Below are 25,228 nucleotides of genomic sequence, written 5' to 3'. Positions count from 1 at the left end.
CATTGCCATGGCATGGTATAGGCTATCACCTGTAGCTCTCATTCAACCCCTAGCCTGGGAACCTCCATATGCCACAGGTGTGGCCCTAAAAATCAAAAAATAAAACAAAATAAAATAACGCTGATAACTATTTTTTAAATTAAAATTATTTTTCAATCAAGGGGGAAAAAGAATTTTTATTCCCACCTATTATGGATGAAGAAAATGTAGCCCACAGAGAAAAAAAATATGTTTCAAGTCACCATATAGATTAGATTACTACTTCCAACTATTGGCTCCCTATCTGTAAGAAAATTGTGTATTGAGGATTAGAGTTAAATAAAATATATTGTTAAATTAATTCCACCTGTTCTCTTTTATTTTTCTAATGTGGCTACTAGAACATTTTAAACTATAGATGTGGCTCATATTGTATATCTGTTGGCTGTATATATAGAGCTGCCCTAGACCATGACCCTCAACAAGAAATTACATTCTAACCTGCCCACAGCCAGTCTACAGAGAACACCTGGACTTGGCATACTTTTCCCAGTATCATGTGTCAAGCCCCATAAGATGCTGACTTCACCTCAGAGTAAAAGAAAATAAACCCTAGAAGGGGAAAGCATGGGTTAAGAGAAGAGGAAAAATGACATTATGTAGTTTCTCAAGCATGTCTGAGGATCCCTGAGGGGTCTATCAGGAGGAAATCATGAGATGAGGACATTCTTAGAATTTTCAAAGCATCTTCACGAACTTAAATCAAGTTGAGGGCCAATCCTATTGCATGAGTAAGATCTAGGTCATCTTCCTCTCAGAATAGAATGCTGGGGAGTCCTGATGAAGAAATACTGAAGACCTAAATAATTCTCAGCAGGCCTGAGTGGCCTCCTGAAAATCATCTTATGATGCTAAAGAGCTGGGTCCCCACCTTGGGCTTTCTGTTCCTACTGGAGAAACCACAGCCCCAGGGAGAGTGTGCCAGCCTAGGTGATGTAAAGTGAAACTGCTCCTTTTACCCTTCTAGTGCAGTCCCTCTCAGTCTCTATGATCCAGGGTTCTTTTTTCCAGGCTCACCCCTAGCTTCTGGGATTTTTGCAATGACATAAATATGGATAGTTGCTAGCTGGTCTTCTTATGAAGACTAAAGTCTGGAATAACCTACATTACCATCTTGATGACATCACCTCATTTCATCTGTGTTTTTTTCTTTTTCTTTTTTTTTTTTGTCTTTTTGCCTTTTTTGTCATCTGTGTTTTAATAAGGAAGGCATGAGTTATAAATATTACCGGTAGAAACAAGTTGATTGGTCTTCCATTCAGCCAGAACCACAAAAGGGTAATAGGTTTTAGTGATACCTCTGTTATGGGTTCTTGTCCTCATCTCTTCAGATCCATAAACTCAGTTTTATAGATGCAAGGGGACTTGATTCATTACTGATAAATTAAACTTACACTAGATAGGTAAATTATCACTTCACTAATTTTCAAACAGGAAAACTGGTTACAGTTTTTTTTGGTTAGAAGTTTAAGAACCTGAGATCCCAGCATGACTAAGCAGAAACAAATCCGACTAGGAGCCATGAGGTCGCAGGTTCAATCCCTGGCCTCACTCAGTGGGCTAAGGATCCAGCATTGCCATGAGCTGGGATGTAGTTTGTAGATGCGGCTCGGATCTGGTGTTGCTGTGGCTGTGGCTGTGGCATAGCCCAACAGGTGTAGCTCCAATTAGACCCCTAGCCTGGGAACCTCCATATGCCAGGGTTGTAGCACTAAAAAAAAGGGGAAAAAAATCTGACAACCAATGAGATAATTCAATAAAAATTTAACATATAATACACACACACACACACACACACACACACACACACACATACACACAAAACATACAACAGTTTGTCACAGAACCCAAGACCAGGAATGCCACTGGATTCCAGAAAAAGATGAGAAAAATAAATTGAAAATGCTGTCTGGGCATGATGTCTCTCAAACATGCTCCTCCCTGTGTACCTGTTTCCTTATTTTATGTATCTCTTGAAGGGCTTCCTCTCATTTTATGGTCTATGTGGTATATGGAAAAAGACCACCCACGATGGATTCTGGAGCCTATGAGCTAGAGGGAACACAATACTAGTCTACAGGGAAAATCAGGAAGACCCAAGAAACCTGATCAGATAAAGGCAAAATCTCTTTGAGTAGACACAGCAGATCCCAAAGTGTCTGTTAAGGCATGTTCTTCTCTTCTTGGATGCTAGGTTTTTCTACCTATTTTCACACGCTAGGAAATAAGGAGAGAGTTTTGCATCTATAAAAGAGAGCAATATTAACACACATGATTGCATCTGCTGGCAGGTTCTCTTCTACCTGATCCTGCCTAAAAGGCCATTGCTGACATTCCTGCAGAAGGAGTCTATCACACAGGGAGGCAACTGTTGAGACAGTGAGAGCTACTTTATTAGAAGGCATAAATGTAAGCACATTACAGACACTCAGCATAGCCTCAGAGTCTAAAGGTGTCAATTTTAGAAGTCAGCCATGATTCCCTCCTCAGGGTCATTCTGTCTCCCCTCAGATTTGCAGACCCCAAACTGAAGGATTGCCACGAGTCCCCAAATGCTCTCTCTGCAGCTCTTCCTTGCCCTTCCCCCAGTGGTAGCTCCAGAGCCAAAACATTTCTCCTTGGGTCAATTCAAACTCATTTGTGAGATTCCTCTTGCTAAGGAGTAGGAGGATGATAAGATGTTGATTGTGGTGATCACCCGAAGCTTGAGAAAAAGAATCCCAAGAGACTCCAAGCTTTCCCCCAGGTTCCCTGTAATTGTTTACCCTGCAGTTTCAGTCAACTGTTCCTTTGGTTGTCTCATTCCTTTCCTGCTCTTTACAGACAGAGGTCTTGTCTTGGAAATGGCCTGTCATGCTCAAAGAAAGAAGCCTGGGGACTCCCAGGCTGGTTGAGAAGAAACAGGAGAGGCCAGAGCCAGTGCCAAAGCATCATCAGTGAGGGGAGGGCGACTGGGAGCTCCTCTTCCGTGGAAAGGGAGAATTCAACAACTCCTATCTCCAGGCAACCGTGAGGGGGCTTGGCTCTGAGAGCAAGGTGTAAGCAGAGTGTTTAGACTCCTGCTGAGGGGCTGAGGGAGGGGTGGCTAAAGCCTGCAGGCCCAGTGCACATACTGGGCCAGTCAGGGCCCATGAGGAAATAAAGGACACTCAGGGCTTGCTGGGGTCTGGTCGAGCATCATGAAGTCCAGGCTATGGTTCTGTAAAGAGAAGAACATATAGGAAGGTTAGGGACCTGCAAGACGGAATTATTTCCTTCAAGCTCAAAGAGGCCAAAAAAGAGGATTGGATCTCAATATAAGAAAGAGAGAACCAGAGTTCCTGTTGTGGCTCAGCAGAAACGAGCCCAACTCGTATCCATGAGGATGCGGGTTTGATCCCTGTCCTCGCTCAGTGGGTCAAGGATCCAGCATTGTCATGAGCTGTGCTGTAGGTTACAGATGGGGTTTGGAGCCCACATTGCTGTGGCTGTGGTGTAGGCCAGCAGCTGTAGCTCCAATTCCACCCCTAGCCAGGGAACTTCCATATGCTACAGCTGTGCCCTCCCCCCCAAAAAAGGGCCCTCCCAGAGCTTAGTCATACACATATCTCACACTGATGTGAGCCAAGTTCAAATCTGGTGCTACATCCCAGGGACCCAGTCAACCAGCTCCCACAAGAGTCACAGTATTCACATCTATTGAGGCTTCTTACTCTCACACAATCATAAAACTCTTCAAGGGAAAAAATGGCACAAGGGCATGGGACATTTTTACAGATGAAATAATTTAAGTCCTGAACAGTCAAGTGACTACCCAAGATGACAGAGCCTCAGAATGGCAGTAGCAGGACTCAACCCCTAGTCTTCTGTCACTAAACCCCTCCTTCCCCAGGCACTAACTGCTCCTGACATCACTGGCCAACTGTCAGCTCTTCCCGACTTCCATAACTGAGTGTTTCACCAAGCAGCCCTGTGCAACCAGCTTCTCATCCTGATTGCAAAGAGGAGGGCTTCCGAGCTGGAACTCTCTTGAGTCAGTCACCCAGGGGGGACTTGCTGGCTTGCATTTCCTGGCTCCTGTTGGACAAGGTTTCTGCCTTCATCCCTCTGAGTTCTCCAGTTCTCCAGAGCTGGTATCTGAGCCTCTCTGCAAAGACGCTCTCACGGGCATTCCCAAAGAGCCCCCTACCCCTGCCCCGTTCCCACAGAGGAGCTTCGAATCTGGGGAGTGACCATAGAGAGAATGAGGTGGGACCACCTTCCAGAGGTGAACTTAGAGTTTGAGAGTTCGGGTCATCTAAGACAACTCCCTGAGCTAAGGGTCAAGGCCAGTCATTTTAGTTCTGCTCTATCATTGCAAAGCAGTGTTTATGATTTGGGAAAGTTGCTTCTTTTCTTTGATTGAGTGTTCTATCTTCACGTTTAATATGAGGATATTAATTCAGTAATTTTCAACCCGCCTCTTGTTCTCCCATTCAATAACTATAAGGTAAGAGAGTTTTTCAAATTAAGATTAGCATTCTATTGACTACTAGAATGCCTCCACCAAATCCCTTGACGTACACATAAAGTAGGTGACTACCATGGGCAGAGGTGTGGCGCTGCTAGAATGACCCTTATCCCCAGAGTTCACCCACGCCCCCCTTCTTCACCTCCCTACGTGCCAGTCCTCATGAATTCCATCTGCAGGGCTTACCTGAACAGATCACAGCCACATCCTCCTTGTGGTTGCAGTCGTGATGTCCCCAGAACCTGTGTCGGCACTGCTCTAGGGACTTCTCCTTCCCCGAGCACCGAACATCATCCAGCCAGATGCGGCCAACCCCGTGGCCAAACCTCTGGGTTTTGGCAGATGGGAAGAGGGACTCCCCACAGCCCAGCTGCTTGCACACCATCTGGTCCTCTTCTTCTCCCCAGCCGTCATCACAGACAGAGCCCCATTCGCCCTTGTGCAGCACCTCTAGTCGCCCAGAGCAATTGGTGTCTCCTCCTACCAGCCTCAAGTCAAAGGGATCTGCAGGGTCAGTGAATGGAGAGAAACAGGCAAAGAAGAAAAACATAAGGTCGTCTACATCCACAGTCAAATCCCATCAGCCCTTTGAAACTCTCTACCTGTGTTTCTGTGGTTATAGCCCTTTCTCTAGGTTCCAATCCATGTGGCCCAGGTTCATTTCCTTAACTAGGATCTTTTCACTTTCCCATTGAATATTTAATAAAATCTAATATTTACACATGACTTTCTAGTAGTTTTCTTTTTACTTGAAGAATCTGAGTTTCCACTATGGTTCCATGGGTTAAGAACACTTCATATTGTCCGTGTGGATGCATGTTCGATCCCTGTCCTCTCTCAGTAGGTTAAGGATCCAGAGTTGCTGTAAGCTGTGGTGTAGCTCAAAGATGTGCCTCGGATCCAGGGTTGCTGTGGCTGTGCCTAGCCCTCTGCTGCATCTCTGATGCGATCCCTAGCCTGTGAACATCCATATGCCATAGTGTGTGTCTGTAAACAGAAAAAAAAAAATCCAACAGGCACCTAGACCTGTGTGTCCTACTCCTATAATGTAGGATGCAATATAATAATAGATCATATTAATATAGTTAATTAATTAATATTGACAAAGCATTTTTATATACAAAGGCACATCTCACTATGTCCATTTTAAAAGCAAGAGGATTGGAGTTCCTGCCATGGCTCAGAAGAAATTAATCTGACTAGTATCCATGAGGACACAGGTTCAATTCCTGGTCTCACTCAGTGGGTTATGGATACAGGCATTGCCATGAGCTGTGATGTAGGTCACAGTCATGTCTTGGATCTGGCATTGCTGTGACTGAGGTGTAGGCTGGCAGCTACAACTCCAATGGGACCCTTAGCCTGGGAACCTCATATACCAGGGAGTGGCCCTAAAAAGACAAAAATAAATAAATAAATAAATAAAAATAAAAACTAAAAACAAGAGGATTGATGAGCAGCACAATTAAACAACTTTGCCATGGTTATTCGACACGTGGGTAGTTCTCGGTAAACACTGGTTGAATAGAATTCCAATTCATCAAGTTTATGCATGAACCTGGTCCCTGGACCTATAGGCATTACCTTCACATTCGACCCACATGTCATCATCATGGGTGCAGTTATTCTTCCCCAAAATCCCAGAAGAGCAGCGCTGAAGGCTTAGTTCTCGTCCTGAGCATGACACCTCACTCAGCCAGATGGGCCCTTGACCTTGGGTAGTACTGCAGCATCTTTTGGTCAGCAGAGCCTTCCCACACCCCAGCTGCCGGCACACCACCTTCGCGGCTGAGAGATTCCAGCCTGCTTTGCACACGGTGCCCCACTTCCCTCGGTGCTTCACCTCCACCCGCCCCTTACAGCGCCTAGGGCCACCAACCAGCCTCACATTCTCTAGCACTGTGGGAAAAGAAAGAGAAAATATCAGTTCCCTGAAAAACACAGTCCCCAAAAAAGGAGTCCCATGCACCCATCTCTCGATTCTTGGTTTTTAGTCCAATGTCTGCTACAGTGCCTAGTGCTGCCTAATAGATGCTTAATGACAGAATGGATAAATAAATCAATGAAGAGAATGTTATTTCTCAGGTCCAAGTTGAGTCACTAATTATTTCTGTACTATTTTTATTTTTTCAAATTATTTCCACATTTGAATTCTAATCTTTTGGTTATAAGAGTCAGGTAGAGACATTGTATAGATTTTAAAAATCATAATAATAAGTTCTGATTGTGACTCAATGGGTTAAGAACCTGACATAATATCATTGAAGATATGGTTTTGATTCCAGGCCTCACTCAGTGGATTAAGGATCTGCATTGCCTGAAGCTGCAGTGTAGGTCACAGTTATAGCTCAGTTCCAGGGTTGCCATGGCTGTGTCATAGGCCTCAGCTGCAGATTTTATTCAAAACCAAGCCTGAGAATTTCTGCAGGCCACAGATGGGGCCATAAAAGAAAAAATGTTAATAATAATAATAATAATAAAATACAATGAAAACATGCACAATGTGTCCAAGACCAAACATTTTTACTTCAGATTCAGCATTAACACCCAAGAATACCAGATTACTGCTCCTAACCCTCAATCTTTCTAAAAATAGGAATGAGGCCTCAGTATCAAGGTACAAATATTTAGTGATTGTTCCTTTGATAGAAAAAATGTGGAGTGACAGAAGATATGGACTAGTCCTCAGACAAGTCACAGTCTAACGGAGGAGGAAATATACAGACAGAGAGAAATTTTAGATACATAGAAAGCAAATATGGGATGGGAATAAAAGAATACAACAATAGCAACAGCATTTACTTATACACAGTTGGTGTGTGTTGGTTTTGTATGAGCATCTCCTAGCTAGATAACAGACTCCTTGAGAAATGAAAAGGCATACATTATACTTTGAAGCTCATTTCTTCCAAAGAAATCAATCTCGGGCTCCTGAAAGAGTATATGCTAATTAACAAATGTTCACAGTTTGTTGGTGCTGTAAAGGTTTTCATAAAGATGGAAAACAAGAGAGAAGCATTAGTTCAATAATGAAGGAGTAACAATTGCAGGGGACGATAATGCTACTCTCCACTGCCCACAATTAGGAAAGTGTAAAATGTAAAAGACAGGAAATCAAAGGCCATTGTGTGACGTTCATGGTGAAGAAGAAGGACAAAGAGTGGTCATGTGAGCTATGGGCAGCTGGCAGACAGGCCTTGAGCCCTGCCATACTCACTTTCACACTGCACCCCTGCACCTTCATTATGGAAACAAGCAGAAATATCCACTGGCTCACACGCAGTCAGGTTCAATTCATGCCCTTGGCAGATGACCTCTTGCATGAGGACTTTTTGGTCTGTGCCTGTCGATGGTTCATATGCAGTACCACGCGGTGTCCCCTTGGCTTCTCCACAGTTCAGCTCCCGGCACACCACAGCCGCTTCCTCCATGCCCCAGCCAGCACGGCACATGGTATGCCACTCGCCATTCTGCTGCACTTCTACCCGGCCTTCGCAGCGATGGGGACCTCCTGCCAGTCGCACTGTGAGTGAAGGTTCTGCAAAGAAATGAGATATCGGCTGGAGGTCTGGGAGGAGCCTAGAGAGTACGCAGGCTTGTACACAGCGTCCTGGGAACTCTCTACCCCTCACAAGTTGTGGAAGTTTGAGGGCTGAGAAAGGAGGCGTCAAAAGGGAAGAGGAGCTTCGGGACCCCGACTCTGGTTTCTGGTTCTGCCACACTCTGCACTGTGCCCTATCAAGAAACTCCACCTCCAGACACCCAGCTATGACTGCTGGCTTTCGAGTTTGAAGATGAAGAGGAGGGCTGCCTGAACATCCAGCAGTTTTCAGAATCGCTGCTGGTCAGGATTAGAAGGCTCTAGAGAGATCATCGAGTCCACCCCCACTACTGCAATGAAGAAAAGGAGTCTCATGACGTAGAGGATCATAGGGTCTCATGGTCAGAGAGTGGAAGCCCCAGGTCAGACCATGAGTGCAGAGATATCTGCTGTGTGCTGTCTTCCTCATGCTTCTCTCTCCTCCCATGGAAGTGAGATAGAGGCAGAGTGCCTGAACATCATTTGGCCTGAACAACTTCTCTCTCTCTCTCTCTCACTATCTCGAACCTCTCTCTCTCTCTCTCTCTCTCTCTCTCTCTCTCTCTCTCTCTCTCTCTCTAGCAAGGGTCCACTCCTCCCCATCCTCGCTACAGCCTATCATATTTCCCCTGTTCAAGAAACCAGCTCAGAACACAGACAGAGAGCACTGGGCAAGGAACAAGTCAGAGCCACTCAGCCTCAAAGCCCCGAAACCGAGTCTAGAGGATTCTATGGGTTGGGAGTCGGAGAGAGGCTTCACACAGTCTCCAGGGAAGTGCTGAGGAATCTAGGACTTGTTTCTACTTCTTGACTAAAGCCGTGGAGGTGGAAAAAGATAAGAGAAAGTCTCTCCCTTCTACCAAGACTCAGATGGAGCATAGAGAAGGCTGTGTAGGGACACCAGGGAAGAGCCCATCAGGAAGCAAGCTTCTGGCAACGACATTCCAGGCACTGTTCTATGCACTCTGAGAGCCGGGGTGAGCAAGGTCATCGGCATTTCTGCCCTCAAGGACATTATATCCCATAGGCTTGAGGCCATCCCACCAAGTGTCCTCAACCCCACAGGGACCTGGTGATAAAGACCTAACTGTGCCACCCCTCCATGGAGAATTTCTGGTGCACCTGGAGGGGCCACATGTGGACTGGTGCTCTGTGGCCCATTGGACTAGGAACTGTGAGACTTACGACAACAGGGGCCCCGCAGAATGGCCGGTGCCTCCCTGGATGGCACCTGACTTCTCTAGACCAGATTTGCCACTCTCTACCTACTCTCAGCTCTGCACAAATGCCCTAGAGCTTGGCATCAACCCCAGAAGATATGGCTGAGTTAGGAAACAGACCTGGCTGATTTTATGATACTTTATTTTTATGTTTTGGCTGCCGCATGGCATGTGGGGTGCCCGGGTCAGGGATCAGATCTGTACCGTAGTTACCAGGAAATAGGAATGAGACCTCAGTATCAGGGGACAGTTATCTAGTGATGGTTCCGTCCATAGAAAACCGTGGGGTGACAAAGAGAAGACATGGGCTGGTCCTCAGCCGAGTCACAGTCTAATGCAGGGGGAAGTATACACACAGAGAGGTACTATGAAGACATATAAAGCAAATCTGAGCTGGGAATAAAAGAAAGCCATAGAAGAGCAATTAGGTACACACAGGTGGTGTGTGTTGGTTTTGCATGCGCATCTCCTAGCTAGAGACTAGACTCCCTGAGAACTGAAAAGGCATACAGTATACTTTCAAGCTCATTTCTTACCTATAACTGCACCCCAAGCTCCTGATACAGCATCGCTATTTAACAAGTGCTTAGTGCTTCTTGCATCTATGCATGCGTGTGCAAAAAAGAAGCAGGTTCTCATAACAATTGTAACCAGAGAGAAGCGTTAGGTCAATAATGAAGGAGTGACAACTCCAGGGGAGGATAATGCTTGTCTCCACTGCCCACAATTGAGAAAGCATGAGGTGTGAAGGACAGGGAGCCAGCGGCCACTGTGTGACGTTCATGGTGAAGAAGAAGGACAAAGAGTGGTCATGTGAGCTATGGGCAGCTGGCAGACAGGCCTTGAGCCCTGCCATACTCACTTTCACACTGCACCCCTGCACCTTCATTATGGAAACAAGCAGAAATATCCACTGGCTCACACGCAGTCAGGTTCAATTCATGCCCTTGGCAGATGACCTCTTGCATGAGGACTTTTTGGTCTGTGCCTGTCGATGGTTCATATGCAGTACCACGCGGTGTCCCCTTGGCTTCTCCACAGTTCAGCTCCCGGCACACCACAGCCGCTTCCTCCATGCCCCAGCCAGCACGGCACATGGTATGCCACTCGCCATTCTGCTGCACTTCTACCCGGCCTTCGCAGCGATGGGGACCTCCTGCCAGTCGCACTGTGAGTGAAGGTTCTGCAAAGAAATGAGATATCGGCTGGAGGTCTGGGAGGAGCCTAGAGAGTACGCAGGCTTGTACACAGCGTCCTGGGAACTCTCTACCCCTCACAAGTTGTGGAAGTTTGAGGGCTGAGAAAGGAGGCGTCAAAAGGGAAGAGGAGCTTCGGGACCCCGACTCTGGTTTCTGGTTCTGCCACACTCTGCACTGTGCCCTATCAAGAAACTCCACCTCCAGACACCCAGCTATGACTGCTGGCTTTCGAGTTTGAAGATGAAGAGGAGGGCTGCCTGAACATCCAGCAGTTTTCAGAATCGCTGCTGGTCAGGATTAGAAGGCTCTAGAGAGATCATCGAGTCCACCCCCACTACTGCAATGAAGAAAAGGAGTCTCATGACGTAGAGGATCATAGGGTCTCATGGTCAGAGAGTGGAAGCCCCAGGTCAGACCATGAGTGCAGAGATATCTGCTGTGTGCTGTCTTCCTCATGCTTCTCTCTCCTCCCATGGAAGTGAGATAGAGGCAGAGTGCCTGAACATCATTTGGCCTGAACAACTTCTCTCTCTCTCTCTCTCACTATCTCGAACTCTCTCTCTCACTATCTCGAACTCTCTCTCTCTCTCTCTCCTCTCTCTCTCTCTCTCTCTCTCTCTCTCTCTCTCTCTAGCAAGGGTCCACTCCTCCCCATCCTCGCTACAGCCTATCCATATTTCCCCTGTTCAAGGAAACCAGCTCAGAACACAGACAGAGAGCACTGGGCAAGGAACAAGTCAGAGCCACTCAGCCTCAAAGCCCCGAAACCGAGTCTAGAGGATTCTATGGGTTGGGAGTCGGAGAGAGGCTTCACACAGTCTCCAGGGAAGTGCTGAGGAATCTAGGACTTGTTTCTACTTCTTGACTAAAGCCGTGGAGGTGGAAAAAGATAAGAGAAAGTCTCTCCCTTCTACCAAGACTCAGATGGAGCATAGAGAAGGCTGTGTAGGGACACCAGGGAAGAGCCCATCAGGAAGCAAGCTTCTGGCAACGACATTCCAGGCACTGTTCTATGCACTCTGAGAGCCGGGGTGAGCAAGGTCATCGGCATTTCTGCCCTCAAGGACATTATATCCCATAGGCTTGAGGCCATCCCACCAAGTGTCCTCAACCCCACAGGGACCTGGTGATAAAGACCTAACTGTGCCACCCCTCCATGGAGAATTTCTGGTGCACCTGGAGGGGCCACATGTGGACTGGTGCTCTGTGGCCCATTGGACTAGGAACTGTGAGACTTACGACAACAGGGGCCCCGCAGAATGGCCGGTGCCTGCATGGATGGAATATGATTTCTATAGACCCGGTACACTGTAGGCATCATCCCCAGAACAAAAAAGTGGTTCAGTTAGGAAACTGACGTGGCTGATGTCATTTTACGTCTTTTTTTTTTTGCTGCCCCATGACCTATGAGGTTCTCAGGTCAGGGATCAGATCTGAACGGCAGTTTCTAAGAAACAGGAATGAGACTTCAGTATCAAGGTACAAATATTTGGTGATTTTTCCTTCAATAGACAACTGTGGGGTGACAAAGAGAAGACATGGACTAGTTCTAAGCCAGGTCACAGTCTACTGGTGGAGGAAATATACATAAAGAGAGAAATTATGTATACATAGAAAACAAATATAGGATTGGAATAAAAGAATAAAACAATAGCAACATTCTCATTTATACACAGTTGGTGTGTGTTAGTTTTGCATGCGCATCTCCTAGCTAGAAAATAGACTCCTGCCTTAACCGAAAAAGCATATATTTTACTTCGCAAGCTCATTTCTTCCCTAGAACTCCATTCTGAGCTCCTGATACAGCATATGCTTTTTAATAAACGTTTAGTGTTTGTTGGATCTGTGCATGTGTGGGAAGAGAAGCAGGTTCTCCTAAAGACTGAAACCGAGAGAAAAGCATTAGGTCAGTCATGAAGGAGTGACAATTCCAGGGAAGGATAATGTTTGTCTCCACTGCCCACAATTGAGAAAGTGTGAGATGTGAAGGACAAGGAACCAATGGCCATTGTGTGAAGTCATGGTGAAGAAGAAGGAAAGGGGCAGCCATGTGCAGTATGAGCAGCTAGCAGACAGTCTTTGAGCCCTGCCATACTCACTCTCACACTGTGCCCCTGCATCCTCATCGTGGGTGCAATCAAAAACTTCCACTTGGTCACACTGAGACAGGTTCAATTCATGCCCTTGGCAGATGACCTCTTGGAAGAGGACTTTTTGGTCTTTGTCTGCCAATGGTGTATATAGAATACCAGCTGGTGTCCACTTGGCTTCTCCACAGTTCAGCTCCCGGCACACCACAGCCACGTCTTCCATGCCCCAGCCATCATCGCACACGGTACCCCACTTGCCATTCTGTTGCACTTCCACCCGGCCTTCACAGCGATGGGGACCTCCCACCAGTCGCACTGTGGATGAAGACTCTGCAAAGAAACAAGATGTTGGCTGGAGGGAGTTCCCGTCGTGGAGCTGTGGTTACCGAATCGGACTAGGAACCATGAGGTTTCGGGTTCCGTCCCTGCCCTTGCTCAGTGGGTTAAGGATCCGGCGTTGCCCTGAGCTGTGGTATAGGTTGCAGACACGGCTCGGATCCATCGTTCTGTGGCTCTGGCGTAGGCCGGTGGCTACAGCTCCGATTCAACCCCTAGCCTGGGAACCTCCACATGCCGCAGGAGCCGCCCAAGAAACAGCAAAAAGACAAAAAAAAAAAAAGATGTTGGCTGGAGGTCTGGCAGGAGCCCAGAGCATACTCAGGCATGTACACAGTGTTCTGAGAACTCTTCCACCAATTGCAGGGTGTGGAAGTTTAAGGAAGGAGAAAGGAGGTATCAAAAGGTAAGAGGAAGAAGAGTTGCTACAGGACCCCATCTCTGGGTTCTGGTTCTACCACACTCTGCATTGTACCTTATCAAGAAAATCCACTTCCAGAATCCTGGATATGCCTGCTGACTCTTGAGTTTAAAAATTAAGAGAAAGCTTCTCTGAATGTCCAGTAGATTTTGGAAACACTGGTGGTCAGGATCCAAAGTCTGTAGAGATTATCAACTCCACCCCACTATCTCACTGATAAAGCAAATATTTCTCATGAAACTCAAAGTCAAATGGTAACACTGTCAAAGAGTGGAAGCCCCAGGTCAGACCATGAATGCAGAGATAGCTCTTGAGTTCTTATTTGTGACCCTGTCTTCTCCCATGGCAGCTAGAGAGAAGCAGAATGACCTAAAATAATTTGGGTTGAACAACTTGCCTCCCTCTCTCTATAGCAATGGTCCATTCCTCCCCATCCTCGCTACAGCCTATCATATTTCCCCTGTTCAAGAAACCAGCTCAGAACACAGACAGAGAGCACTGGGCAAGGAACAAGTCAGAGCCACTCAGCCTCAAAGCCCCGAAACCGAGTCTAGAGGATTCTATGGGTTGGGAGTCGGAGAGAGGCTTCACACAGTCTCCAGGGAAGTGCTGAGGAATCTAGGACTTGTTTCTACTTCTTGACTAAAGCCGTGGAGGTGGAAAAAGATAAGAGAAAGTCTCTCCCTTCTACCAAGACTCAGATGGAGCATAGAGAAGGCTGTGTAGGGACACCAGGGAAGAGCCCATCAGGAAGCAAGCTTCTGGCAACGACATTCCAGGCACTGTTCTATGCACTCTGAGAGCCGGGGTGAGCAAGGTCATCGGCATTTCTGCCCTCAAGGACATTATATCCCATAGGCTTGAGGCCATCCCACCAAGTGTCCTCAACCCCACAGGGACCTGGTGATAAAGACCTAACTGTGCCACCCCTCCATGGAGAATTTCTGGTGCACCTGGAGGGGCCACATGTGGACTGGTGCTCTGTGGCCCATTGGACTAGGAACTGTGAGACTTACGACAACAGGGGCCCCGCAGAATGGCCGGTGCCTCCCTGGATGGCACCTGACTTCTCTAGACCAGATTTGCCACTCTCTACCTACTCTCAGCTCTGCACAAATGCCCTAGAGCTTGGCATCAACCCCAGAAGATATGGCTGAGTTAGGAAACAGACCTAGCCGATTTTATTTTATTTATCTTCATTTTTATTTTTAATTTTTGGCTGCCCACGACCGGTGGAGTCCCTGGGTCAGGGATCAGATCTGAACCGTACATTTGACCTATGCTGCAGCTGCAGTAACATCAGCTCCTTTAACCCACTGTGCCAGGCAGGGCACTGAACCTCAGTCCTGGCGTGCCAGAGACACTGCCAATCCTGTTGCACCACAGTGGGAACTTCTGACCTGGCTGATTGCATTGAGCAGTTTCTTTGGTTTGCTTATTTGTTTTTGTTTCTCTCTGTTTCCTCCATAAATTCTTGTAGAAAGCAACATGAGGAATGGAGGTTAGAAATAGGAATTAAAATAAAACCATAAGAAAACTAGGAAAAGTTTCCCTTTTTTGCACAGCTACGTTTAAGGCACATATATCTGAGTACAAATATAATTCCAGAAGAGGCGCCTAGAAATGGCTTTGGGGTCATTGTAACTAAGATGAGGGTCTGAATAGGCAGTTTTGTCTACTCCAACAAATATTAGCTATCAAGATCACCCATGAGTTATGTAATTTTGATTTATAAAATTCTGGCTTTCATCTTCCATGGAGTGGAGGACCAGAACACCCCTTAAGAAAGAAGAAATATGTACGAAAGAAAGGAAAGACATAGAAGAAGTAGCAAAGAAATCCAGCTTGAGGGAAAGAAGGGCTGAGAAAAGATTTGAAGCCAGAGAGAAGAACAGAAGCTCATCTCAGGCACTGTTTCAGGCGGCTCTATTAGCTGAGGGCTGGAGAGGGCCCCAGGGGTAGAGGAGCAACATCCTGGGATGTGGGAAGGCCTTAGAGAGCCATTGTCTCCCGGCACTGGCAATGAGGGATGGTGCTGGAGGCCAGAGAAAAAAGACCAAGGACCCTGAATGTTGGAGGAGACTCAGAAACAGGGCTCCTTAAGGACTCAATTTACATCCAGCAGGGTGTAAGATCCTCCACATTCATAGCAGAGTTTGTAGCTGCCCCTCTCTGGTAAAGACTCTACCATCCAGAGAAAAATAGGCTCAAGGGATAATGGCAAAGAAACTGATAATCCACAACCGACCCCCTTGAGTCTGGACCATCAGAGCCTTCCTCTCCCACAGATGAACTCTCTGTGCAGCTCCCCCAGTTGAGCAGTTTGTGCTCAGCCCAATGACTCCTGCTCCTCCTCCTCCTCACAGAGGAGGGGGCAGTGGTGGCTGATATCCACCCCACCCCCACCCCCTGCCCTCAGCTGGTGAAGCCATGTGCTGCTCAGAGGCTGATGCAGCTCTAGTTCAAAGACACCATGAAAGCTGGCAGAGGGACCTGGAGGTGGTGGACCGCAGCAGAGCAAAAGGAAGTTTATCCCCCAGATATGCCCACAAGTGGGGGAGGTGCCTCCTGAGCCTGAAACAAAGCCACCTGCTCCTTAGAGGTGGCCAAGACTCCGGGGCCACAAGCGCCAAGTGGGGAGGAATCCCCTTGCATGCTCAGCCACCCAAGTCTCTTCTAAGTGGAAATCTACCCTCATAAGATTCAGTGGGTGGGTTGGGAAACCAGAAAGGAGATCTCCTGGGGCTGTTTGGAACCAGAGCCTCTCTCCAAGGCCCTGGAAGCTTCCAATTTTCCTCTCTCCAGCGGTTACAGTCCTCCCTCCTAGGCCCCCAAAACTCTTACCAAATTGAGCAGGTCCGGTGAAAAAGGCTGAGGAGAAAAGAAAGAAGTGAATGATGAGACCATGCAATCAATGTCCAAGGTTTCGTTCAAAAACACATCTCTCCGGAGAGCCTTGCCAACCTCTGTGGGACAGGTAGAGTGGTAGACACAGAGCCTCCTAAGTCAGTCCTGGTTGGGACCTTTGCCTTCTAGAAGGACCAGGCTCAAAGGAGACATGGACACTGAATCGGAACCACAAAGACCTGTTCTACCACAGCTCACTGACCCACCATGTTCCCTTGACATCTGAGGTTGGCTCTCCCCCAGGCGTGGATAGATTTTGGTTTCTAGTCTAGTCAATTAGATCGATTGGCGATAACCACTTAAAGTGGAAGTGCAGTGATGCAGCCCCAGGGCTCAAGAGGAAAGCATGCTGGAGGCCACTGGGAAGATGCACTGGGTGGGGAAGATAAAGCTGTCGTCGGGGGAGAGCACGGAGAGGAGGGGCAAGGGCAGGATTTGTCTGGGATCACTGACTAACTGCATTTATTTATTTATTTATTTATTTATTTATTTATATGGCCACACCCTTAGCATATGGAAGTTCCTCGGTCAGAGATTAAATCTGAGCTGCAAAATGAAAAAAAGGAATTCCCATTCTGGCTCAGCAGTAAAGAAGGCAACTAGTTTCCATGAGGACGTGGGTACGATCCCTTGCCTTGCTCAATGGGTTAAGGATCCGGGATTGCAATGAGCTATAGTGTAGGCCACAGACTCGGTTCAGATCTGGCATTGCTGTTGCTGTGACTGTTGCTATTTCTGTGGCTGGCAGCTCTAGCTCGATTCCACCCCTAGCCTGGGAACTTCCATATGCCGTGGGTGCGGCCCTAAAAAAATACAATAAAATAAAAAATTAAAAAGTAAAATCCATTTTTAGTTTATGAGCTGTGGGTTGCCCTGTCTTGCTTAACAGGTCAGAAAGCAGTTCTACGTTTAGTTCCAAATTTCTAGGTTTGAGTACCAACACATCTTTGAAACATCAGAGCTTCTTACCACCAGATCTCCATGTGAGTGAACTCTTCTATCCATGAGGCCCTCTCCTAAAACCATAGTGAGAGTCCTAAGCCCTGTGACTCTCAGTGGTCACTGTGCCCTAGGCATTTTGAACTGCAGAACTCACCATCCTTCTCACCACCACCCCAATTTAGAGGATCATCTTTCTGAAGGAGCCTATGTCTTTGCATTTCTAGCCTAGATCTTTTAAAACACATCCAAGTGTTTCAATGGCTTGTCCTGAAACTCTTCCTTCATTTGATTTCAAATTAGCTTCTTAATAACACCATGCCCTTTATCCTCCAGATATGTCCACCCCAGACTCAATGAGACCTTGTCTGAAATTGCCTAAAACTCAAGGTTATATTATACGTAACACCCCACATGTCTAGAAAAGAACACAAAACATGTGTGCACGCAAAGGAAGCTGAATGTGATGAGCCTGACCTGCAAGTGTGAAGGTGATACAGCCCAAAAGTGACTTGAAAGCCTCTGTAGCAGAGTCCTTAACTATAGGTATCACAGATCAGATGGGCTTCATGAAGGAGGTGGGAGTGAAAGTAAGCCTGGAAGATTCAATAGTTTGTTCATGATGGGTGGGGCTAGCTGTGAGGTGGTATAGGTGATATACAGATGTTTAAGAATATCAGAGTTACAAGAAGCACAGAGGGCCCCAAACAAACTGAACCCAAATAGACCCACAGCAAGACACATCATAATAAAAATGGCAAAAGTTAGTGATAAAGAGAGGATCCTAAAGGCAGCAAGAGAAAAACAGAATGTTACCTACAAGGGAACCCCCATAAGAATATCAGCTGACTTCTCTACAGAAACACTACAGGCCAGGAAGGAATGGCAAGAGATATTTAAAGTGCTAAAAGGAAAAAATATGCAACCTAGAATACTCTATCCAGCAAGAATATCATTTAAAATAGAAGGGGAAATAAAATTTTTTTCAACAAACAAAAGTTAAAGAATACTGCAACACAAAACCCAGGTTAAAGGAAATATTGAAAGGGCTTTTCTAAACAAAAAGAAAGGAAGGAAGGGAAGAAAAAAGAAAAGAAAAAAAAAAGAAGAAGAGGAAGAACTAGGACTGAGGAAACTGCAATCAGAGAGCAGTCACTCGAATGAGCCAGCATACAGATTTAATCATGAACAGGCCTCAAACAAAATAAAATAAAAAAGAGTCATCAAAACCATAAAATGTGGGCAAGGGATGTTAGGAAGTAAATAACCCTTTTTGTTGTTTGTATGTTTCTCTTCTTAATTTTAATATAGTAATGAAGTGTTTGAAACTTACAGGACCATCAGGCTAAAATACACAATTATTGGGAGGGGTTAGCATACTTAAAAAACAGGGCAACCACAAGCCAAAACCAAATATTGCATTTGCAAAAAATGAAAAAAAAATACACTCAAGCAGATAATAACAGGAGACCATCCAACCAAAAAAAAAAAAAGGAAGAATGGAGAACCATAGAATCAACTGGAACACGAGGTTCAAATGGCAATAAATAATCATCTATCAATTATCACCTTAAATGTCAATGGGCTGAACGCCCCAATCAAAAGACACAGAGTGGCTGAGTGGATAAAAAGGCAAAAACCTTCAATATGCTGCCTACAAGAAACTCACCTTAGGACAAAAGATACATATAGATTGAAAGTGAAAGGGTGGGGAAAAATATTTCACGCCAATAGACATGACAGAAAAGCAGGAGTCGCAACACTCATATCAGACAAAATAGACTTTAAAACAAAAGACATAAAGAAAGACAAAGAAGGACACTACTTAATGATTAAGGGATCCATCCAAGGAGAGGATGTTACTATCGTCAACATATATGCCCCAAATACAGGAGCACCCAGATACATACAACAAATATTAACAGACATAAAGGGAGATATTGATGAGAATACAATCATAGTAGGAGACCTTAATACCCCCCTCACATCAATGGAAAGATCCTCTAGACAGAAAACCAATAAAGCAACAGAGAGCCTAAAGGAAACAATAGAAAAGTTAGACTTCATTGATATCTTCAGGACACTACATCCAAAAAAAGCAGAATACACATTCTTCTCAAATGCTCATGGAACATTCTCAAGAATCGACCACATATTGGGGCACAAAGCGAATCTCAATAAATTTAGGAGCATAGAAATTATCTCAAGTATCTGCTCTGACCACAATGCCATGAAATTAGAAATCAACCATGGGAAAAGGAAAGAGAAAAACCTACTGCGTGGAGGACCTAAACAAACATGCTACTAAAAAACCAATGGGTCAATGAGGAAGGAAATCAAGAAGGAAATTAAAAACTACCTTGAAACAAATGATAATGAAGACACAACTGCTCAAAATCTATGGGATGCTGCAAAAGCAGTGCTCAGAGGGAAATTTATAGCAATACAGGCCTTTCTCAAAAAAGAAGAAAGATCCCAAATGGACAACTTAACCCTCCACCTAAATGAATTAGAAAAAGAAGAACAAAAAAGGCCTAAAGTCAGCAGAAGGAAGGAAATTATAAAGATCAAAGAAGAAATAAATAAAATAGAGACTCAAAAACAATAGAGAAAATTAATAAAACCAAGAGCTGGTTCTTTGAAAAGGTAAACAAATTGACAAACCCCTGGCCAGGACTCACTAAAAAGAGGAGAGAAAGAACCCAAATAACCAAAATTATAAATGAAAAAGGAGAAATCACAACTGATACAGCAGAAATACAAAAAACCATAAGAGAATACTATGAACAACTATATGGCAACAAGTTTGACAATCTGGAAGAAATGGACAATTTTCTAGAATCTTACAGCCTACCAAAACTGAATCAAGTAGAAACAGACCAACTGAACAGACCGATCACTAGAAATGAAATTGAAGCGGTCATAAAATCACTCCCTACAAATAAAAGTCCAGGACCAGATGGCTTCACAGGTGAATTTTATCAAACATATAAAGAGGAATTGGTGCCCATCCTCCTTAAACTCTTTCAAAAGGTTGAAGAAGAAGAAATACTCCCAAAGACATTCTATGATGCCACCATCACCCTCATTCCAAAACCAGACAGAGATACCACCAAAAAAGAAAACTATCGCCCAATATCATTTGATGAATATAGATGCAAAAATTCTCAACAAAATCTTAGCCAACTGAATCCAACAACATACCAAAAAAATTATACACCATGACCAGGTTGGGTTCATCCCAGGTCACAGGATTGGTTCAACATACGCAAATCAATCAGCATCATACACCACATTAACAAAAAAAAGTCAAAAACCATATGATCATCTCAATAGACGCAGAAAGAGCATTTGGCAAAATCCAACATCCATTCATGATCAAGACCCTCGCCAAAGTAGGTATAGAGGGAACATTCCTGAATATAATCAAAGCCATTTATGATAAACCCACAGCCAATATAATCCTCAAAGGGAAAAACTGAAAGCCTTCTCACTCCACTTGGAACAAGAGGGATGCCCACTCTCACCACTGCTCTTCAACATAGTTTTGGGAATCCTAGCCACAGCAATTAGACAAACCAAAGAATAAAAGGCATCCATATAGGAAGAGAAGAGATCAAACTGTCACTGTATGGCAGATGACATGATACTCTACATAGAAACCCTAAGGACTCAACCCCAAAACTCCTTGAACTGATTAATCAATTCAGCAAAGTAAGCAGAGATAGAAACATTCAGAATCAGTTGCATTTCTGTATACCAGCAATGAAATATTAGAAAAGGAAGCAAAGATATAATACCTTTAAAATGGCACCTCACAAAATCAAATACCTCGGAATACACCTGACCAGAGGTAAGGACCTATATGCCGAGAACTATAAAACTTTCAATCAAAGAAATCAAAGAAGATGTAAAGAAATGGAAAGATATTCCATGTTCCTGGATGGGAAAATCAATATTGTAAAAATGGCCATACTACCCAAAGCAATCTACAGATTCAATGCCAATCCCTAGCAAATTACCCAGTGACATTTTCACGAACTAGAACAAACAATCCAAACATTTATATGGAACCCAAAAAGACCCAGAATCGCCAAGCAATACTGAGAACAAAAACCAAGCAGAGGCATAACTCTCCCAGACTTCAAGAAATACCACAAAGCCACAGTCATCCAAACAGTGTGGTACTGGTATCAAAACAGACAGACAGACCAATGGAACAGAATAGAGAACCAGAAATAAACCCTGACACCTATGGTCAATTAATCTTTGACAAGGGAGGCAAGAACATCAATGGGAAAAAGAAAGTCTATTCAAAGCATTGCTGGGAAACCTGGACAGCTGCATGCAAGCAATGACACTAGAACACACCCCTCACACCATGCACAAATAAACTCCAAATGGCTGAAAGACTTCAATATACGACAGGACACCATCAAACTCCTAGAAGAAACATAGGCAAAACACTCTCTGACATCAACATCATGAATATTTTCTCAGGTCAGTCTCCCAAAGCATAGAAATTAGAGCAAAAATAAACCCATGGGACCTCATCAAACTGAAAAGCTTTTGCACAGCAAAGAAACCCAAAAGAAAACAAAAAGACAACTTTCAGAATGGGAGAAAATAGTTTCAAATGATGCAACCGACAAGGGCTTAATCTCTAGAATATATAAACAACTTATACAACCCAGCAGCAAAAAAGCCAATCACCAATGGAAAATGGGCAAAGACCTGAATAGACATTTCTCCAGAGAAGATATACAGATGGCCAACAAACCATGAAAAATGCTCACATCGCTGGTTATAAGAGAAATGCAAATCAAAACTACCATGAGATATCACCTCACACCAGTCAGAATGGCCATCATTATAAATCCACAAATAACAAGTGCTGGAGGAGGTGTGGAGAAAAGGGAACCCTCCTACACTGTTGGTGGGAATGTAAACTGGTACAGCCACTATGGAGAACAGTTTGGAGATACCTTAGAAATCTATACAGAGAACTTCCATATGACCCGCAATCCCCACTCTTGGGCATCTATCCGGACAAAACTCTACTTAAAAGAGACACGTGCACCCCATGTTCATTGCAGCACCTATTCCAAAGCCAAGACATGGAAACAACCCAATGTCCATCGACAGATGATTGGATTCGGAAGAGGTGGTATATATACACAAGGAATACTACTCAGCCTCAAAAAGAATGACATAATGCCATTTACAGCAACATGGATGGAGCTAGAGAATCTCATACTGAGTGAAATGAGCCAGAAAGACAAAGACAAATACCATATGATATCACTTATAACTGGAATCTAATATCCAGCACAAAGAACGTCTCCTTAGAAAGAAAAGCATGGACTTGGAGAAGAGACTTGTGGCTGCCTGATGGGAGGGGGAGGGAGTGGAGGGATCGGGAGCTTGGGCTTATCAGACACAACTTAGAATAGATTTACAAGGAGATCCTGCTGAATAGCATTGAGAATTTGTCTAGATACTCATGTTGCAACAGAAGAAAGGGTGGGGGGAAAAATGTAAGTGTAATGTATACATGTAAGGATAACCTGACCCCCTTGCTGTACAGTGGGAAAATTTAAACCAAAAAAAAAAGAATATTAGAGTTGCCGTTGTGGCTCAGCAGTAATGAACCCGACTAGTATCCATGAGGATGTGGGTCTGATTCCTGGCCTTGCTTCGTGAGTTAAGGATCTGGCTTGCTGTGGTGAGCTGTAGTGCAGGTTGCAGATGCAGCTCGGATCTGGCGTTGCTGTGGCTATGGCATAGTCTGGCAGCTACAGCTCCAGTTTAACCCCTAGCCTGGGAACTTCCATATGCCACCAGTGCGGCCCTTTAAAAAAGAAAGAAAGAAAGAAAGAAAGAAAGAAAGAAAGAAAGAAAGAAAGAAAGAAAGAAAGAAAGAAAGAAAGAAAGAAAGAAAGAAAGAAAGAAAGAAAGAAAGAAAGAAAGAAAGAAAGAAAGAATATGGCCAGCACCCTGCATAGAACACATAAATGCCTAATTAAAAGACCAGTGTAGGCTTCAATGATGCACTGGATCATCAAGATCATAAAATGAATGGGCTTGATTAGGCAAGGGACCTAGCAGGCATCGTCATCTTATGAAAACAAACAAGTCTCTGAGGAATATAATATTATCTTTATCTCATAGATGAGAACAAGATTTCAGAGAGACATGAACACTTACAAATTCAGATAGCTAGGATAACCAACATGGTCCCTACTGTCTACCACAGGGAACAATACTCAATATCTGGTAATAAATTATAAAGGAAAAGAATGTGAAAAGATATATATAGATATATATATACACACGTATATCTGAGTCACTTTGTCATACAGCAGAATTAATACAACATTGAAAATTCACAGTATTTCAATAAATTTAAAAAAAATTAGACAGCTAAGAAATCAAAGAGCAAGGATTGAAACTCAAGTCTTTTTGATTTCAAAACCCCATTTACTCTAAATTATTCTAAGCAACGCAGAACTGGAGGAAACTGGGGAAGCATTATAGGGAAACTGTACCATATGACCAATGAAGATGTCTGTCCTGTTCCACTTCTTTTTCTTGCTCTACCTGCTGCTAGCAACCTATGGCCCACCTGTTTGTCTTTTCATGAAGAGTGCACTCAGGAATTTTTGTTTTCACTCTTTAGGGTCGCACCCGCAGCATATGGAAGTTCCTAAGATAGGGTTCAAATCAGAGCTACAGCTGCCAGCCTATGCCACAGCCGCAGCCACGTGGGATCCAAGCCGTGTCTGCGACCTACACCACAGCTCATGGCAAAGCCTGATCCTTAACCCACTGAGCAAGGCCAGGGATCAGACCTGCATCCTCATGGATCCTAGTTGGTTCTGGTTCATTAACCGCTGAGCCATGAAGGGGACTCCAGGAATATTTATGTAAAAAGGAAATGGGATAAATTATTAGAAATTTGTCAGAAGTTCCTGTCATGGCTTAGCAGTTAATGAACCTGACTAGCAACCATGAGGATACAGTCCTTCGCCTCGATCAGTGGGTTAAGGATCCGGTATTGCCGTGAGCTGTGGTGTAGGTCACAGACATGGCTCAGATCCCATGTTGCTGTGGCTGCGATGTAGGCTGGCGGTTACAATTCTGTCTGATTGGACCCCCTAGCCTTTGAACCTCCATGTGCCACGGGTGCAAATAAAGAAAAAAGAAAATTGTCAGAGCAAATACAGGGAAATACAAAATTTTCTGGTATTTAAGGTAGATTATAAATTGTGTTATAACTTGGGTATACTTAATGTGACTTTTTTGAATTTAGAGCAATTGCCAGATATAGAGAAAGGAAGAGAGCAGGAATGAGCCTCTTCTTGAAGGATACCTAGATCTGCCCCAAATGGGCAGGGAGAGGATTCCCCCAATCAAAGTCCCAGAGGACTCTGAAGCCTAGACCAACGGGAGCAGGACTACTCACCAAGGAGCAAGAAGACTAGCAGGGCCATGACCCTGGTAGCTGAAGACGGTGAGTTGAAATTTGAGGCTGGAGGAAGGCCCCAGAACAGCGATATTCAGCTCTGGCTGCAAGCGAGCTGCATGGAGGGAGGGAGGCAGGCCCCTGGGCAGTCGAGGCTTTATCAGATGACCAGAAACCAATGGGCTCAAGGGGCAGAACTGATAGAGTTGGATGTGCTGAACTCAGCATGTCCCCAGAGGAAGGGAGGTGACAGGAATTGGCAGAAAAATGCTGAAAACAAAAGAAAACAAACAAAATCTCCCAGGCTGTTATGACTCGGTTCTGCTCCACCCCCAGCTCCATTGATCTCTGCTTCAGTCCTTTCACTATACAAACATAGTGAAATAAGGAAAGGTAAGAACCGAGAACGGGGCCATTTCACATCAGAAGTTTAAGCAATGCTTGCAGCAACATGGATAGAACTAGAGACTCTCATACTCAGTGAAGTAAGTCAGAAAGAAAAGGACAAATACCATATGATATCACTTATATCTGGAATATAAT

At 44.8% G+C, this 25,228-nt stretch overlaps 1 protein-coding gene across 1 annotated transcript; it reads right to left on the bottom strand.

Annotated features, from left to right (window-relative positions):
• Positions 1-2,410: 2,410 nt before the first annotated feature.
• On the bottom strand, positions 2,411-24,864 carry CD5L (CD5 molecule like). The gene is made up of 8 exons (XM_047783021.1): positions 24,686-24,864; positions 16,219-16,245; positions 12,627-12,947; positions 10,191-10,511; positions 7,746-8,066; positions 6,113-6,427; positions 4,715-5,032; positions 2,411-3,238 (listed from the first exon to the last, which is right to left on the bottom strand). Exons 1-8 carry the CDS (start codon positions 24,711-24,713, stop codon positions 3,231-3,233), a joined length of 1,659 nt encoding a protein of 552 aa, XP_047638977.1. The 5' UTR covers positions 24,714-24,864; the 3' UTR covers positions 2,411-3,230.
• Positions 24,865-25,228: the final 364 nt, after the last annotated feature.

Source organism: Phacochoerus africanus, chromosome 6 (assembly GCF_016906955.1).
Source record: "Phacochoerus africanus isolate WHEZ1 chromosome 6, ROS_Pafr_v1, whole genome shotgun sequence".
Lineage (NCBI taxonomy): Eukaryota > Metazoa > Chordata > Mammalia > Artiodactyla > Suidae > Phacochoerus > Phacochoerus africanus.
The sequence above is the reverse complement of the archived record's forward strand: the minus strand, read 5'-3'. Positions and strand labels throughout refer to the sequence as shown.